Source organism: Lepidochelys olivacea (assembly GCF_965140295.1).
Source record: "Lepidochelys olivacea isolate rLepOli2 genome assembly, chromosome: 7".
In the NCBI taxonomy this organism is placed as follows: Eukaryota; Metazoa; Chordata; order Testudines; family Cheloniidae; genus Lepidochelys; species Lepidochelys olivacea.
Window position 1 is genome coordinate 47,066,666 of NC_140417.1, and position 17,357 is coordinate 47,084,022.

Below are 17,357 nucleotides of genomic sequence, written 5' to 3' on the forward strand. Positions count from 1 at the left end.
TTGTAGGAGAAAGGGCCTGCAGCAGTGCCTGATATGATTGTTTGTGAGAGTCATTGTCCAGCTGGCTGGGAGGGACCCCTTCCAACATCCTACCAGGGAAAACCAGTGATCGCCTCCTGATGAGTCCAGGCCCTGACATTCATGGTGCAGGACAGTTCTCTGGATCTTGGCCCTGGATGCAAACTGATGGTGAAGAGCTTAGCCTTGTATGCAGGTTGTGCACAAAACAGGCGTGTCGCAGCAGGAATTGTCTCCATCTGCCCCCCCCCCCCCCCGAGCGATGGCTGGGATGCCAAGGTGAAGGTCTTTTTTGTCAATGCTCTTGCTCTATTCCCATCCAGATGCTGGCTCAGTACTGAAGGTCATAGCCCTTCAGAAAGGAAACTTGGCCACAGCCGAAGAAGTCATTCTGGAGGAGCTGCAGGTTTTTAAGGTGCGATAAATGGCCGCATGTGTGTGAATGATAGTGGTGTGTGTGTATACAGGCATCTTTGCATGTTTGCGCATGTCTGAGTGTGACACATATAGGAGTGTGTCTGTGCAATCAGTGACATGCACATAGTATGCATGGACAATCCATGTAAGCTACGTTACCACCTGTGCTGACACGTGGGTGGGACCGTTTCATACGTGGCACCTGGTGCATGAGTGAGCCTGTGTGTACGACTGTTGTATGTGCAGTGTGTGGCATATTGCCTTCTGTTTGGGGAAGTGTGTGCGACCGTCTCCAGTGCATGCCATGGGCTGGGATCTCCTCTCATGCCGGCGTAGATAAAGGATTCAGCGAACTCAGTGCTGGGCTAGTGGTGAAAGTGAGAGGAGAATCCGGTCTGATCTGGGTGGGCTGCTGGGGGAAGGGGCTGGCTCCATTCTTCTGGGAAGTTTTAGTGAAGATGTGTTAGCCCTCGGGAAGCAATAAATGACATAGATGATGATGGGGTGGTGGGGGGTGGGCAGGGAGCTGAATAAACCTATAAGGATGAAGATGCTACAGACCAAATGTGAAGTTTTTGGAGATGGGGGGCAGGTCGTTTCTGTGCCGTGTCCTAGCTGAGGGCTGTCTCTTCCTCCCCCAGGCTCCCATGCCCATTACCGAGATGGAAATCTCTGTCAAACGAGTGAGTAGTGGCTTCTCGGTGGGACAAATGTCGGGCAGAACCCAGCCTGGTTAGCAGGTGTGCTCGACATAGATGGACACACAGGGGTTGTGCAGAGAGCGGAGAGATGCTGGGGGCAGATGAGGGTGTGTGTGTGTGCCCATATAAACTCCAGGAAACCATAACAGCGTCCGGCTTGGACTAGACCAAGCAGGAAGCATCAGTGCATGACGATCGGCAGATGCTTCATGGCTGTGGCAGCAACAGCTCTGGGGACCACAGTGTGAGGAGCCTGGTGTTAAGCTATCCTGTCTATCGCAGCAGCCAGTGCAGGATGTCTCCAGGCAATCACACAATGGGGCTTCCTCCAGATGCCTTGGAAGATCGTTCCCCAGCTTAATGGAAACTCTCCTGATATTCATCCTAAACTTTTGGTTGCCCCTCTTGCCACTTCCCTCCTAGTCCCACCCTCTTTGCCCACCCAGTGGAAATTCCTCTCCTTCAGGAGTGTTTATTTCTATCTGGACATGAACTCTGGAGTTGATGAGCAGGGAGCATCATCCTTCCATCCATGTGTTCTTTGATGGATCTGCCTGGCTGGTTACTACCCTCCATACGCAGCCCTGTTGATACAATTCCGTCCTGCCCTGCCCCCCCCTGCTGCTCCAGTCCTGGGCCCCCATCCCAAAGCTACACCAATGCACCTCCCTCCTTCTCTACAGCTTCCAGCCTCGGGCTCCCCACGCAGCTCTGCCAATGCCCTTGCAGCACTAGGCTAGTTTAGGCCTCGCTTTCCCGTGGCACCTCAGTCTTTGTAATAACAAACCTTTCCGATCCAGTCCTGAAGCAAAGCAGGCAGAATGGGTGCCAGCCCGCACGGCGGGTGTTGATGTGGGTACCCAGTCTCAGAGACTAGGCTTATATGGCCCCAAGCAGGCTTTGAGCCCTGGCTCCTGCTGGGGAGGGGAGAGTGCCCCAACCCCACTGCTCTGCCCAGCCCCTGTTTGCCATGGGATCATCCTGGAGATCTGGGCTCTAGGTGGAGAACAGCCTGTTACTGGTTACCAGCCTGTTCCCATTTACTCCCACAGCAAATGCTCTACGTGGGCTCCCGAGTGGGGGTGGCCCAGGTGAAGCTGCACCAGTGCGAGACCTACGGCACGGCCTGTGCTGAGTGCTGCCTGGCCCGGGACCCCTACTGCGCCTGGGACGGCCTCTCCTGCGCCAGGTACCAAGCGCCGAGCAAGCGCCGGTTCCGCCGCCAGGACATCCGGACTGGGAACCCCGTGCACCGGTGCCTGGATCAGAACCTGACTGGTAAGGCGGCCCATGTGCTCCGCTCGTGTTCCAGCCCACGCGTGACTGAGAGGGGCCAGCTTCTCACTCAGCAGCCCAGTGGCTGGGTGCAAATAGGCCTAGAGGGGCCAGCCGGCGGCTAGGCATCCAGGACTCTCCTGCCCACACGGATGGTCCACTGGTGTCATGGCAATACCTGGGCCGAGTGGGGCTGTCCTCCCATGTAGCTGGGCTCCTGAGCTGAACAGCACCTTCCTCCAGGTGGTGTTTTTGCCCCAGCAAGCTTTCCATGTGTGCTGCGCAGGGAGGTCACTCATGCAGCACCCGGGCCCAGCTCAGACATCCTGCACACACACGCCAGTCCGAGGCACTGAGCGTGGGCCCTGTGGTCACAAATGAAGATTCTCTTAACCAGCTGTCCCTGTGATGTCATGCCACATGGTGATGGGGGCCAGAGGCACCAATCAGGGGGACAAGCCACCCCTGCCCCACAGAGCAAATCCAGCCAAACACGCCCTGCCAGCACTGCACGGGGTCATCGGGGACTTTCCAGATGCTCTGGGCCCAAGGCCAGAAGACCTCACCTGAGCGGAGTCAGGGCTGTCCCCCACAGGGTGGGCTGGCGGCTGGCACTGGCTGCCCACTCCATGGGGTGCACTGAGCAAACGTCTGTGTTCCAACAGTGGATGATTTCGACAGCGCTGAGGAGAAGGTGGTGTATGGGACGGAGCACAACGGCACCTTCCTGGAGTGCATCCCCAAGTCGCCCCAGGCCACCGTGCAGTGGTTCCTTTGGAGACCCCATGACAAGCGAAGGGATGAGGTGAGGCGTGCTTCCCCCGCATGACTCCGCCCCCCCCAGTCTGCCTCCTGTGCCGGAGCACCCCGCCCACATACCCAGCGTGGTGCCCCTTACCCATTGCCAAAAGCTTCCCGTCCAATGAGCAGAGTCCTCCCCACCCCTCCTCTTGGCCTCCCAGTCGATGAGCTGCCCCTTGCCCAGGGTGCAATGCCCCTGCAGCTGTCGTCTGCCCTCCGCGTTCTCTTACGGTCCATGCTCGGGGCTGGGAGGTGCTGGAGTGTTGGCTGAGTGGGTTTCTACCACTCTCTACACGCTGAGCAGCTACTCGCTGTCTGATGAGGCAGCCTGCAGTGGCCTCCTCAGTGAACGTTCGATTAGCTCTGGGCCTGGGGCAGGACTCGCCTGATGCCATGAGAGCAGGTAGAAGATGGCCCCGTCAGCAGTGGATTGCAGGGGGCAGGAAGGAGCAGCTGTGCCCAAGGAAAGCACATGCAGGCAGAGATGCAGGAGAGCCGGTTCCCTCGGCAGGGTAGCCCCATGGAGCTGGCACGGGGGAGCCAGCATGGGCGGCGGGTATAATAGACTGCCACGGGATGCTGGGTTGGGGCTGCTCTGGCCGGGGCTCGCATCGGTCAGCCAGCTGGGGCCAGCCTGGGGCTCCTCTGGCAGAGGGGGTGGGGAGGCAGCCTCAGGGTTCCAGCTGGCCAGGGGCTTCTCCGACCACAGGATGGGGCTCGGGGCTCAGGGCTCCCGCTGCAGGGGGCAGGGCCTCGTGTGGAAGGGACAGGGCCGCAGGGCTAGCCTTCCCGAAGGCGGGGTCCACCCACCATCCATGGGAGCCAGTTGTTCTCTGGGGACCTCTCTCCACAGGCCACCCCAAGGAGGGTTTTCTGGCTCTGATTGCTCCACTGGTGACAGTGGCAGGGATATTTTTCAGGCATCCCTTGCTCCATGTGGGGAGGTGCACACAAACCCCCCAGGGCCAGATCATCCTGGGGCTGTCCCTCTGACACGGTTGGCCCCTGCTGTCTGATGATCAGCCCCGTCTGGCTCGCTCCAGGCCAGCCAAGGCTCTCGCACTGCTTCCCCACTGACCGGCATCCCCGAGTGCTTCCCACATGTGCCCCCTCTTTGCTCCCTCCGCCTGCTCAGCCCTCCTCCTGGACATTCCTGAGACCCTCACCAAGGAGGCGGGATCCCAGTGCTCCACTGAGGCTGTGTGTGGGCTGAGCCCCACTCTGCCCCAGCTTCCGCTGCAGCTGGCCAACCAGTGGAAACCTGCCAGCGCTGCTGTAATGGAGGTGGGGAGGGTGGGAGACTGATTAGAGTGCAAGCTTGGGGGGAACGTCTGGAAGTCACAGAAGCCATCAGGTTCCCTTTGACTGGGGGCAGGGCTTCAGGGGACCTGTGGTTGGAGCTGGCCTGGCGGGAGATGGGATATGGGATCACGTGGCTTGGTGGTCGGAGCCGGCAAGGCGGGAGGTAGGATGTGGGATTACGGGGCTCGATGGTCGGAGCTGGCGAGGCGAGAGGTGGGATTACAGGGCTCGATGGTCGGAGCTGGCGAGGCGAGAGGTGGGATGACGTGGCTTGGAGGTTGGAGCCAGCGAGGCGAGAGGTGGGATGATGTGGCTTGGAGGTTGGAGCCAGCGAGGCGAGAGGTGGGATGACGTGGCTTGGCGGTCGGAGCCAGCGGGGTGGGATGTGGGATGACATGGCTCGGCGGTTGGAGCCGGCGAGGTGGGATGTGGGATTACACGGCTCGGTGGTCGGAGCCAGCCCAGCAGTCCCTATGTTCCTACGTTTAACTGCCGTGTGGTCGCTTGCAGGTGAAGACGGACGAGCGGATCCTGAAGACGGAGCAGGGGCTGCTGTTCCGGAGGCTGTACCGCCCGGACGCCGGCACCTATTACTGCAAGAGCCTGGAGCATGGCTTCACCCAGACTGTCACCAAGGTCACGCTGGAGGTGATCGAGAGCCAGCAGCTGGAGCACATCTTCCAGCGGGATCACGAGGACGAGTCCCCTCGCCCACCCTGCCTGGTGCCGGAGCCCCGCCTGCCGCCGGGGCACAGGGCCTGGTTCAAGGACATCATGCACCTGATCGGCTACGCCAATCTGCACCAGGTGGAGGAGTACTGTGAACGCGTGTGGTGTGGTGACCGGCAGCGCCGCAAGGCCAAGTCCCCCAAGAGCAAAAATGCGCTTAGTGGTATGGATGCTGGCAAGAAAGGGAGGGCCAAGCTGCACGAGAGGAACCGGATGCCCAGGCAGGCCGTGGCCACATAGAGACCAAAGGGAGGGGGGCGAACACAAGGGGGGAAACGGGAGAGAGGAGGGACCATCCTGGAACAATCCCCTCTCTGAAAGGGAGAATCCACCCAGCTAGGAACAGCGTCCAGGCTGCCCTAACAATAGGATCTGCCAAGCCAGGAGCTGTCTCGCCACATGGCTGAGTCTAGAGACATTCACCGTTGGAGGCACGGGGCATCTCTTGATTCCAGCACTGGAGACGGCTTGGGGAGCTCCGTTTCCCACCCCACCCCAGCATCTCTCCCAGTTGGGGAAGTCTTGTTTCTGGCCAGGCTGCAGGTACATTGAATGATCGCGGTGGGGCTCTCCACGACCCTCAGCGCAGCCCTGGAAGGATGTGATGTTCTGTAGGAGTCTGCCAGTTCGAGGGGGCGATACAGAGCAGAAGGGCCAATGGAGAGGCTGGTAAGCAGGAGCAGGCTGCATCCCGGATGGGAGAGAAGGAAAAGCCCACCACATCCACAGCATTGGGATGGCTCGGTGGGTTCGGTGTGGAGCTGGGGTAGCCAAGTTGAGTACCCCGGAGAATGAGAGAAGAGCCAATTCCTATACACGCAGCTGGGGCCATGACCAGTTGTTCGTAGGATACTGTCTGCCTCCTCTGGCCATCTCCCATGGCACTGTGGGAGTTGGGGGAGGAGGAGTGAGTCCCATCAGAGCTTCGCCCAGTTATGGACAGAACTGTCACCAGGGTGGAGTTGAACGTTATTTGCCTCCCACAGGAACCCTGCTGTCTCCCCCCACCCTGGCACTGGCCGTAGTCAGAAAGGGGGCCAGCTAGTCGCTTTGCATGTGGCCTCAGGCTCGGTCAGGAATGCCCTTGGTTACAGAACGAACCTCAATGTTCACCCGGCCGCGGACTCCCCCGCCCGCTCGGCATCATGGCAACATTCACCTCTCCATGGACTCCCCAGCCCGCCCAGCGTCGTGGCAACGTTCACCCGGTCGCGGACTCCCCCGCCCGCTCGGCGTCCTGGCAGGGTTCACACATTCGAGAAATGCTGCAGCATTCACCCACCTACAGCACATTCAGGAATGAAGTCGTCTTCACTGATGCCGTGATCTAGAGCTTAAAGGCTCCGTCTCTCCCTGCAGATCCCCAAGCTAGGCGATCCCCTCTGCAGACCCGTTATCCACTGACTGCTGGTGAAATCCATCAGTTTTCTGAACAAATAAACCAACCCATTGCTGTGGAAGTGCAGACAGGGAGTCACTTGCCTCTTTGTGTCCATTGAGTGGGGTTGGCTGCGGTGATGAATGTTGTCTCGGTGAGCAATGCCTGAAATTGTTTGCTTCCAAAACACAGTTCGAGCTGTGGAACTGAAGCTGGTGGAGTTTTTCCAACTCCTGCTAGAGCAATGCATATTTCCAGTGACTAGGCTGCAAAAGTCAAAGTGTCAGGATTTGATCCCTCTTATGTATTTATTGATTTATTGGGGGCTTCCCCTGCAGGATTAATCCTTTAGAGCTCTCTGTAGTCTCCTCCCAAATCAGACTGCTTGACCTCAAATCCATCACAGATGCAGCCTCAAAGAGAAAGGTCAGCGTAATGGCTGATAGGTATTGTAATGATCTGGCTAGTACAGACTGCTGGCTGCCTTTTGCTAGTTGGGAATCATAGGATCAGATCTCTGCTGCAGCTGGGGATCCACTCAACCTGACCTGGCCACTTCAAGAGACCACCAGGGAGCCAGTTGTAGTAACCTGATTTTCCGCTTGGCCCTGGTGCCAGTTAGAGCAGTCTAGGGGCTGCTCTGAGTTACACCCTCTGACAACCCTTTCAGAGGGACTGTCAGCCAGTCAAGAATAGCCAGAGCACAGTAGCACTTCAACCACATGTCTACGCTGGGGAGGGGTGGCATAAGAACTGGCTATGCTGGCTTTACACCACTTGTGAACTCCCTTTTGCCAGGCCAGACACAATAGGTATGAGAACAGAAGAGACTCTGTCTTGAATTGTGTGTCATAGGCCCTATATAGCTGGGTGCTAAAGGAGATTCTCCGGGAGTGCAATGGCAGGGGAGCCTGAAGTATGAAAACTCTGTTCCCAAAGCCAAGCTGTGCTGCAGCGGGATAGCAGTGCAGCCCTGCTGTGACATGAGTTTGTGGCTGAGCTGAGAACTGACTCACCCAGAAGAAATGCGCTCTTGCCCTGTTTTCTAAGGCCAGGTTGTGCATCCTGCCTGCCAGCACCTAGGACCTTCCTCCATGGGTGCTGGTAGGAGAGTCACTGGTGTATGCACTGCCCAGGGTGCCTGAGCAAGGAAGGGCGTCCTGATCTGGCCTGGGGCATCCACCGGCCTGCCCCATTGCCCAGAACAGCCGTGTCGTGGAGCGTTGTTCGTTCTCTGCTGAGCCATGCACCAACCACCTCCCCCATACTCTTGGCTTCCAGGTTCTTGTGCCCTCTCTCGGGTCCGTCCAGGGGGTGGGGCTCTGTGTTAGCTTGCCCTGGCTGGGCAGCTGTGGGGAAGGGAAGCCTTTATGCTATTTAGCTGAATGGTGTTGTCTGTGCCTGTCCTGTCCCAAGGTTAGTGCTCTCCACCCGTGCAGAGAGGCCGTGCTCTAGCCCCACTCTGAGGGCTTCCATCAGTGTAAAATATTTGCTTCACCCAAGGTGCCCCGGGAGAGTGGGAGTGGGGAAAAAGCACAGTGCTGGTGCTGGTCAAACTGGTTCCTGGTTAAACACAGCGAGCCAGCTGCCAGGTGGGTCTGATCTGCACGTTCCAAAGCACCAATGCCACAGAGGAAAATGTGAGCAGCTGGGGAGGAGGATGGGCAATGCAAGTTCCACGGAATGAGGGCTGGATTCTCCTCTCTGTTACACCAGGCTAGCCCTACTGTGCTGTAGGGGTTGGACTCTAGCACTGGGAGTCCTAGTACCCACTCTGCCCCTGACTCATTGTGTGACCTCAGGGGAGTCACCCCTGGAGTTGCTCTGGGCCGCAGGGTCCCCATCTGTAAAATGAAACTGACCTACCCCCCAGATGATTGCTGGGCTACATTCCTTTAGGTGCTTAGACCTACTGGGATGGAAGGGTGAGAAAACCCTTAGCTAGGTGCTGCTTTGCAGAGCACTGTAATAAAGGGAATGCAGCCCTGTGTTAATACCGTAGTATATTTGTTATCTGACACGCCCTGTGATGAGGAACTCCCTTCTGCCAGATCAGTGATCTTTGCCACTTCCTCTGAGTAACTGGCTAGCCTTCATCTAGGGCTTTGAGGACAGGCCCTGCAGCCTGAGTCGGGGGGAGGAGAGAGAGTCCAACAATCAGCGCTTTCCTGCAGCTGGCTTGGGTGCAGCTACGGGGCATTTATTTTTGGAAAGTGGCTATAATGTGCAAAGTGAGCAGGAAAGGGAGTAAAACAACAAACAATCCAATACCATGCGGGCATGGGGCTGGAAGCCAGCAGCCAATGGTAGCGAGCAGCCTGCGGTGCTAAGGGGCCTGAGTCCTTGACAGAGTTGTTGTTATCTGTATTGTGGTAGGACCCCAGAGTCCCAGTCATGGACCAGGACCCCGTGGTGCTAGGTGCTGTACAAACACAACCAAAAGGAGAACCCTGCTCCAGAAAGCTTCTAATCAAAGTCAAGTGCATGTAAAACCAGCCAATCAGAACACACTCCTCAGTCCCACAGCTGTGCAAATTCACAGCTATATACAGTGTAGGCTGTCTAACGCCACCCCCCCTCATTACCATAAGCCCACCCAGGGGAGGTGATTAGTTTATAAATAGCCTCTCCTCCATTATGGCTGGAAGGACAGGCCGGTTGTGATACGGAAGGCAGCCTTGGCCCAGGTAAGCTCACCCAAAGGAAGGGAGTTGGGAGCGGATGAGAAGGGCGCTGACCAGTTGGGGAGCGGGCATACTTCTACTATTGACCTTGCCCTCCCCAGCCTTGAAAGCAAGGGGAAGGAAAAAGGGGATAAGGAAACCAGGTAAAACCTTTATCTGGGGAAATGCAAGCCTCCCCGTCCCCAGGTGTAAAGTGCATTAGTAGTATAATGAATCTAGGCACATAACAGCTGTCACTGTGGCCTTTTGGACTTAGATGGTAACAGACCCCTGCCATGGAGCTAAGGGAGAATCTCTGTTAGCTGTGTGGGGCCTATGACACACAGCTGAGCAGTTCTTATTCTGTCCCTCAGAGGCCACCTGGTGGCAGAAATGGTTTTCAGCCATGCTCAGAAATCTGCAGGGACACAGGCATTCCCTACAGCAGTGGTCCCTGAACTGTGAAGCATGTCCCCCAGGGGCCATGAAGGAACATCCAGGGGGGTGCAGCAGGGCCCAAACCAGCCCCCATGGGGAGGGAGCATCCCTCCCCCCAGCCCCATTCTGCCCCCAGCTCCGCTCCCGGCCGCTGGCCTCACTCCTGCCTGCATCGTGGCTGCTGGCCTTCCCTCTCTCAGCCCCCAGCTATGGTTCTGCTCCTGGCCCCAGCCCTCCTTTCCCCTCCCCCTCCCCGGCCGTGACGCTGTTCCTGGCCCAGGTGGGGAGAAGGGGGGCACAGACACATTTCATTACTGTCCCTACAGCAAGGGCTGGAGAATAGATCTTACCCATTGTCTTCCGCTCATCCCGTTTCCCGAGAGCTGTGATGTCCATAGCTGCCCTTGGGTACAGCTCAGGATGGGAAGTGGCTGGGGAGTGTGTGGGCACCAGTCCCATAGCTTCCCCTTCCCTGTTTGTTAGCTCCTTCCCGCCTCTGCACCTGAACACAAGGAGAGAAACTGACCCTGCTCCTGCTCCTCAGGAGTGAAATCCTGACTGTAACTGCTGCCACTTTCTGCCTCATATGCCAACCTCCTGGAGTGCCTCCCAAGGGTTCCATATGCCATGTATCGCTGATCTTTGGAACTCACTGCCACAGGAGGACATCAGGGTCAAGGGGTGGCATTTCCAAAGGGCCTGGATGATTCATACTTGGAGGTGTCCAATTTAAGCTGAGAAGTGGAGGCTTGATCTCCTGCAGGACTAGGAAAGGGTGCCACCCACACGTGCCATTACACACATGGCAGGGTCCATCGTGAAGAGAGTGCTCTCATGTGCCTTCCTCTGGTGCATTGGCCGTGGCTCTTGGAAGAGCCAGAGTGCCGGACTGCAGGGCAATTCTTGGCGTCCCCATCAAGCTTTCAGGTGACTTTCAGCAGCGTGAGGCCACTTTCCGCTCATGGGGCCCAGCTCCCCCATGTTCCATATCTGAGCTGATGCTGCAGCTTCCTCCAGCTCAGATAGGCAGAAAATCCCATTGCGGGTTTCATTAGCAGGGAGAGGCTGCAGGGCTGGGAGCCAGAACCAGTGGAAATCTGACTCCCACTGTCCCATCTCTCCTGACTTGTCCCATGTGATTCTCCCCCCTCCCCCGCCGGCCACCTCCTTTGCTCTCCTTTCTCATTCTTTCTTCCAACTCACCCTCCTCCTTCTTCCTCGCCCATTCCCCAGGTGCTGCTTGTATGTATCCACACTGCACAATATTGTGTTGTGTGTGGTGGCCTCCCGATTCCCATTACAGCAGCAGCTGAAACTCCTCCGTGATGCTGAAGTTGTGTCAAAATCTCCTCCTCCTCCTGGCACGGTCTTGTCTCTGTGGCTGGGACCCTACAAGAACGCGCGCTCTGGCTTCACGTTAGCCCTTGGGCTCCCACTTGGAAATGGCTCCCGCCCCTCTGGCCGGAGTTGTTGAGACTGGGCCATGCCTCGCTGTGGGTCTCACCTCCTGCCTGGCCCTTGTGCCCTGAGTCAGATGGGCTGGCAGGGAGAGGTGGTCCCTGCTTGCAGTCACTGCACATCAGAATGCCCCCAGGGCATCCAGAAGGTGCCAGGTGTGCTCACGTACGCCTGCTCAACCGTGACGTGGCTGCTGCCCCAAACTGGCGGCTGCTGAGCTGATAGGATAGTGAGGGAAACCTGAGCTCCAGGTCGGGGTGAGGATCCAGTACTCCCTCTGCTCAGGGGACAGCTCCGAGCACCTCTGGGCAGGGGAGAGGCCCAGGGCCCACTGCCATTCGTGCTCCAGCTGGCCACGGTGCACTGGAGTGAGGCAGGGCGACTGCGGGCTGTGCAGCGTTGGATTCTTGGACACCAGGCCTGACACCCCGAAGGGAGGCTGATCCGGGTCTGTGTCTGTATTTTACAGCCAGGAGTGGCTCAGAGCCCACTGTCTCCCAGATGTTCCCCCCACCCCTTGCATACAGATACGCGACCCCACTTGGGCTCAGCTCCACGGTCCATATTCCAGACCTACAGGGTGTGCGGGGAGGGGGCTTGGTTGCAGAATGTGCCCATGCTGTTTCCCCTGGAAGCAAAGGCACCCTCGAGTGCCATCACTGGCAGCTCGGGGTGGGGGTGTAAAGAGGCTGGGCAATGGTTAAACCTTTCCCAAGTTCGTGGCTGTAGAGGGGGAATCAGGGGCGGGGGCAGGGCTGAGCAGAGAGAAGCTGAAGGGGGAGATGGGAGAGAAATTCAACACATTTCCTCTGCTCGCCTGCATGCCACCCTCTGCTCCAGACGAGCACTGGGCTGTCCAAGGGAACCTCTGGAATAGAAGTGCCCATGGCAATTCAGTGGGCAGTGGGGGCTCAGCAGCCTGCGGTGCCCCATCCCAGCCCTAGGCCAGGGTAGTACTTCCCAGCCTGGAAGCAGTGACCCCCATGAAAGCCCCGGACAGTTAGCTGGCATCACCAATCTGCTCCTCCTCGCCTCCCTCTGGTTGTCTGCTGCAGCTTCGCTCAGGCCTCGCCCGTGGAGCGCTCCGGCCCGGGACCCGCTGCAAAGGATTCCGGGGGATTGGTCACCCCCGTGTCTGAATGCAGCAAGGGGAGGGAGGCCGGCCCCCATTCCCTTGCTCAGGGACTTGTTGGCGAATCCGGCATGGAGAGCTTTGCAGCTCACCGGCAGCTGGGCCCCCAGCCCCACCCCAGGAAGCCAGGTGAGATGCAGCTGCCTGGAGCCGTTTCTCCAGCGCCCAGGCAGAGGGGAAATTGGTTCGTGGAGCCAGCAGCAGCTCCTTTTCCACGGGGCCAGCATGATCTCACTGGCTGAGTAAACTCCCTAAGGCTGATAAGGATCTCACTCCTTCCTGCAGCCCCTGACCCCACACAATAGTGTGAACCACAGGCCCTGCTGGGAAGGGCTTTGTTAAAAGAGAGAGAGCGGAAAGGAATCACATGCCAAAGTCACGGCTGGGCTGAGCCTAAACCAACCAGGGGCTGGCAATAAACCCCAGCCAGCTGGGGTGGGTGTCTGCAAACCACTGCCACGCAGGGCAGCACAATGGGGAATTGTTCCCTGTTTGCTGGAGTTTCCTCGCCCCAGGATGCAGGAGGATCCTTCTAGGCTGGAACAAAACTGCACATGCAGTGCCGGGAGGGGCGGTTCTTGTTTGGCAGCCGTCCTTTCATGTTTGTCGGGGACAGAGGAAGTGATCATTGGCCTGGGGTGGCCTGGCGCACAGATCAAAGCTTCATTCTCCCCTGGGCAATGCTAAATAGCCAATCTTTGCCATATCGCCTCCCTCGAAATATACAAAGCCTCTGCTGTGTGCTACTCTGGGGGTGGAGAGCTAGCTCAACTAGCTAAGCAGGGATTCCCTTTGTTCCAGGGGGTCCCTGGCTGGCAGGGAGCCAACGTAGCAGTCCATCTGAGGATGCCTTGGTCTAGGTGGCAGGGCTGCGTTACCTCTGTGCTCCGGCTATGCTCAGCTGCTGGAATGGAGCCGTGGGGGCTGGGGCTGTTTATAATGGGGACCGGATCAGACAAGATCTCAGCTGGTGCTAGCCTCTCAGTCCAGCCAGCCCTGCCTCCCCACCCCAAGCTGTGCTCTATGGACCGACCAGCTCAGTGCTCGGTCCATAAAGCAGCACCCTCCACGCTGATCTGGGGGGCAGCTGTCTATCTTGGAGATTAGCAACAGGCCCAAGAAGTGACACTCGGGACTGGGTTCAATGAGGAATCCCAACACCTCTGAGGTTCACGTCTTTTCAGACCTTGGACTCTGCTTCTGAGCCATCTTACAAAGAGGACCCTCAACTGGGCAGTTTGAGCTGGCCTTCCCGAAAGGTCCAGCCCACTCGTACTACAGCGTTAGCTCTTTGGGGTCTGCAGATGTTCTGGGCCAATGTCTCTCCCCAGTTTCAGCTGCGGACACTGGTGGAGTTGCAGAGGATAACAGAAGGCAGGACTTGTTCTGTGATGGCTAGAGATCGCAGGGCAAAGTCCATGCCCACTGCATCACCTAGCAGTCACGTTGTTTTCAGCTCATCCTTTCCAAGTGTGCATGTCCCACTCCAAGCCGAAGGCCAGTCTGGGCACCTCCTTGCCAGAGAAATGCTGACACAAGAAGAAGGCTCCGTGAAGAACAAAAAAAAAAAAAAAAAGATCGGGGATATTGAACGGGCTGATTTGCAAGGAGAGGTGAGAGTGAAATATGTGTCGCTTGGCTGAGAGTTGACTAGAGGGAGGGGGGAAAAAGATGCCTGACTACAAATGTTTGATGGGTGTAAACAACAAGGAGGAGAACAAGTTATTTAGGGTGGGGCCAGGGTGTAACTGTGACCAATGGAGAAAAACAAAACCCTAAGTCTGAACCCCTCAGGCACTAGAGGGTTAATATCACATTGATATCTGGTGGCATCTGAGCAAGGGAGCAATTTCTTCACCAAGCAAGAACGCTATTGCAGAGCCTACCTGCTACATGGGAACGGAATTGCTGACAATGCTCCCTGTTGTCAGGTCACGGAAGATTTCTCCTGAAAGAGGGAGAATAAGGGGGAATGCTTCAGCCCCTTCTCAAAGGCCTTCAGAGGCAGTGGGATGACACCCAGTGGCATCATGGGGAGTTGGATCAGGCCCTATGTCTTCTCTTGGAGCTTCAGTGGGTTTTTCTGGCCTTGCAATCTACGACTCTATGAATCTTTCTGTTTTGTGACATTAGGAGGAAATTGCGGTAGACGCTCAGACCACGGTACCCCCACTGGGATGTACTGGGATGGTGTGCAGCCTCTCTAGGGAAGGGGCGACCACCCCCTTGCTTGGAACATTTCAAATCAGGCTCAAAGAAGTACTCACGTCACAGAGTTTAAAGCCAGAAGGGACCACTAGATCATCTGGTCCAAACTCTCAACCCAAATGAAATGGTAATTTCATGTCAACCAAAATATTTCACCTGACCCAAAACTAAACTTTTTCATTTTGCAAAAAAAATCCAATTTGTTTTTTGCTTGTTTGAGGTCAGCCCAAAATTATGATTTTTTTTCTCAGTTCAGCCACCAAACTGAAAACCTGAGCCCATGAATACCATGACCTAAAAGGGCATTAGCAGGTTTTATTTCCATGGGGCAAAGCAAACACAGCCAAGGAGCTCCTGGCAATCTCCCTGCTCATTAAAAGCAAGCACCAGGCAAACACGGGGAAAATGCCACCCAGGAGCTTGTTTGCTTGAGCTTTAATTAAGCTGACAGGCTAATTCAGCCTAGGGGGGAAGTAAGAGGAAAGAATTGTTGGTGACTGCCTAGCCCTGCCTGCAAGGGGATCTGCCCAGGCAAGCTACATACCTCCCTCCCTCCCTCCCTCCCAGTTTTGTGTGGTGTTGGGGAAGCACTAGGGGGTGCTGTGCAGGGAGGAATGAGGGGTTTCTGGGTGCCAGAGGCAGAGCCAAACTGGGTCCTGCCTTCCCACTCTACCCCCTCTTCCCTCTGCTGCTAAGACCTGAGCTCAATGAACTGGGGATCAGGCCCCAACTCCCAGCACCTCCTGCAGTGGGAACCCAGCAGAGTGGGGAGGATCTGCAGTGCTGCTCCAGGCACTGGGCAGCGCTGGCAGCTGAGTGGGGCCCCTCCAGCCTAGCAGGGAGTCTCCTTTCGCCCAAGCAGGAGCAGCAGCCTATGGCTTTAGAACGGATGGGTCTGAGCCCCCGTGTCCTTGGAACTCTGGCAGAGAGAGAGAAGGGGGTGAGTGAGAGAGGCCCCTGCTAAAGCAGCAGCCAGGGCAGCAACAGCCTGTCAGGATTAGCTTGGTGCCCATTCCCAGCAAAGCTGGCAAATAGCCATCTCCAGCTAAGGCCTGGTTGTGTTGAGTAGCCCAGCCTGCTCCACACAGCCATGGGGTGGTTTCAGTCCAGCAGGTGTGACTCACCAGGCAGCCAGCAGCTTAAGGGATACTTTCCCCCAGCTTATTCATTTGCCAGTGCCAAACCTCCAGCTCAGGACAACACCGAGGAATGCAGCACATTAGCCCCCTGTCACAGCCGCAATCCTGCAGTCAGAGCTGTACAGGTGGACTCATGCACCCATAATAACAAGAGTGGTCTTGGACGCAGCCCCCACACTTTCTGCATTCCTGCTTCCCAGGCCCCATGGCCAGGACAGAAGGCCTCTGGAAAGTGCACTGGGCATGGGCAGAGAGCATTCCTAGCTTGGTTAGTAGGAGGGAGGTGTGAGGGGGTGGCGGTAGCCAGGAGTGCTGAGCACAGCCCATGCAATGAAAACACCTCTGGCCACACTGGTTTGATGGGCCACTCCTGGAGAGGAAGGGGAGGGCTTTCTCTTCCAGCTGCTACCAGTGACCTTACCAAGTGGGATTCCTCCAGATGGCCCAGATCTCCCCTCGCTGACCCTGGCTTATGAGCAAGGGGCTGAAGGGGAGGGCAGTGGAACACTCCCCCACACATGCTGATGTAATAAACAGACAATTCATCATTGTGGCAGCTCCTGTCCCAACAGAGCCCTCAGGTGGCTAGCACACAGGAAAGGCTTGTGGGCGGGTTTCCCACAGCACAAGAAGCAAGTTGGAAAAAACATAGGCTGTGCTATACCAGCGCGTTGTATGAGCGGCCAATGCCAGCTGCTACAGGAGCTGCAAAGCCCTCGTTATGCCTCTGATTGTGCAGGACTAGGCTCTGGGGAGTGCATTTGCTTCCTGACCTCAGCTGACCATCAGCATGTGCCCCGAAGCATGAGGATGGCTAGCAAAGCGTAGAACTCCTGTGTTTACTGCTGGGGTTTCCAATGTGTTGCCTTCCTGAGAAAGGGTTCAAATCAGAGATCCCCTGCCCCCTTTGGTGATGGTGATCCATGAGAATTTAGCAGCATGTAAAGAAAGGGGTGTGTGAGGGAGATTGGCATGGGGAACAAGGGAAAAGCCATGCAGAAATCCGAATGATTTCTCCCTTCTCTGGCAGACTGGGGAGGACATTCTTGCAACAGGCTGACCAGACCTATCCATGGGAGGTAGGAGGGTGGAATAGTGGTAAGCGAGGGCCACTGTACATGGCAGTGCTGTGATGTATTCATCAATGCACTAGCCTTTCTCTCCCTAGACCTGGGTAAGGCCGTTAGTGACATGACTTCAATGGGCTGGGCTAAGTCCACCGCAGCGGTTTTCCATGTTACAGAACCACAGACTGTTTCTGCTTAAGAGAAGACTGGGATAGGTGGGGGACTACAGATTGGGATGGAGGGGCATTGGCAGAGCTGAGTGTAGAGCCCAGGACGGGAATAGCAGGGGGCTACAGGCTGGCATTGAGGGCACTGGCAGAGTTGGCACGCATGCAATCTTCCCTAGCACCTGCTTACACTCCCCTGATCTGCCAGCACTTTCAGTCTTGCGAGAAACTGATTGAAATTGACTTATCATAGAGCCACAGGGAAAACGCAGCCTGAAGAAACCAGGAGCCACAGGGTTTGCCAGCAACATTAGCCCTGTAACCAGAGACTTTGGCCATAGAGGGAGGCAGCTCTCAGAGCTAGTCTGGTCACAGAATGGGTCTCTCCAGGCACTGCCTGCCTGCCGCATTGGCTCCTGGGCCGAGCTGTCACTCACCTTTGAGCACAACTCTTGTAAAGCTCC

The 17,357-nt window shown here is 56.8% G+C and overlaps 1 protein-coding gene across 2 annotated transcripts in view; it reads left to right on the top strand.

The window, feature by feature from the left end:
• Positions 1–6,708, top strand: part of SEMA3G (semaphorin 3G) — a 66,715-nt gene extending 60,007 nt beyond the window's left edge. For both annotated transcript variants that reach the window (XM_084633894.1, XM_084633895.1), the window contains exons 12-16: positions 342–433; positions 1,077–1,118; positions 2,189–2,414; positions 3,077–3,216; positions 5,025–6,708. In XM_084633894.1, coding sequence (XP_084490020.1) covers positions 342–433; positions 1,077–1,118; positions 2,189–2,414; positions 3,077–3,216; positions 5,025–5,483 — 959 coding nt within the window. In that variant the 3' untranslated portion in view covers positions 5,484–6,708. The remainder of the gene's footprint in view (positions 1–341; positions 434–1,076; positions 1,119–2,188; positions 2,415–3,076; positions 3,217–5,024) is intronic.
• Positions 6,709–17,357: the final 10,649 nt, after the last annotated feature.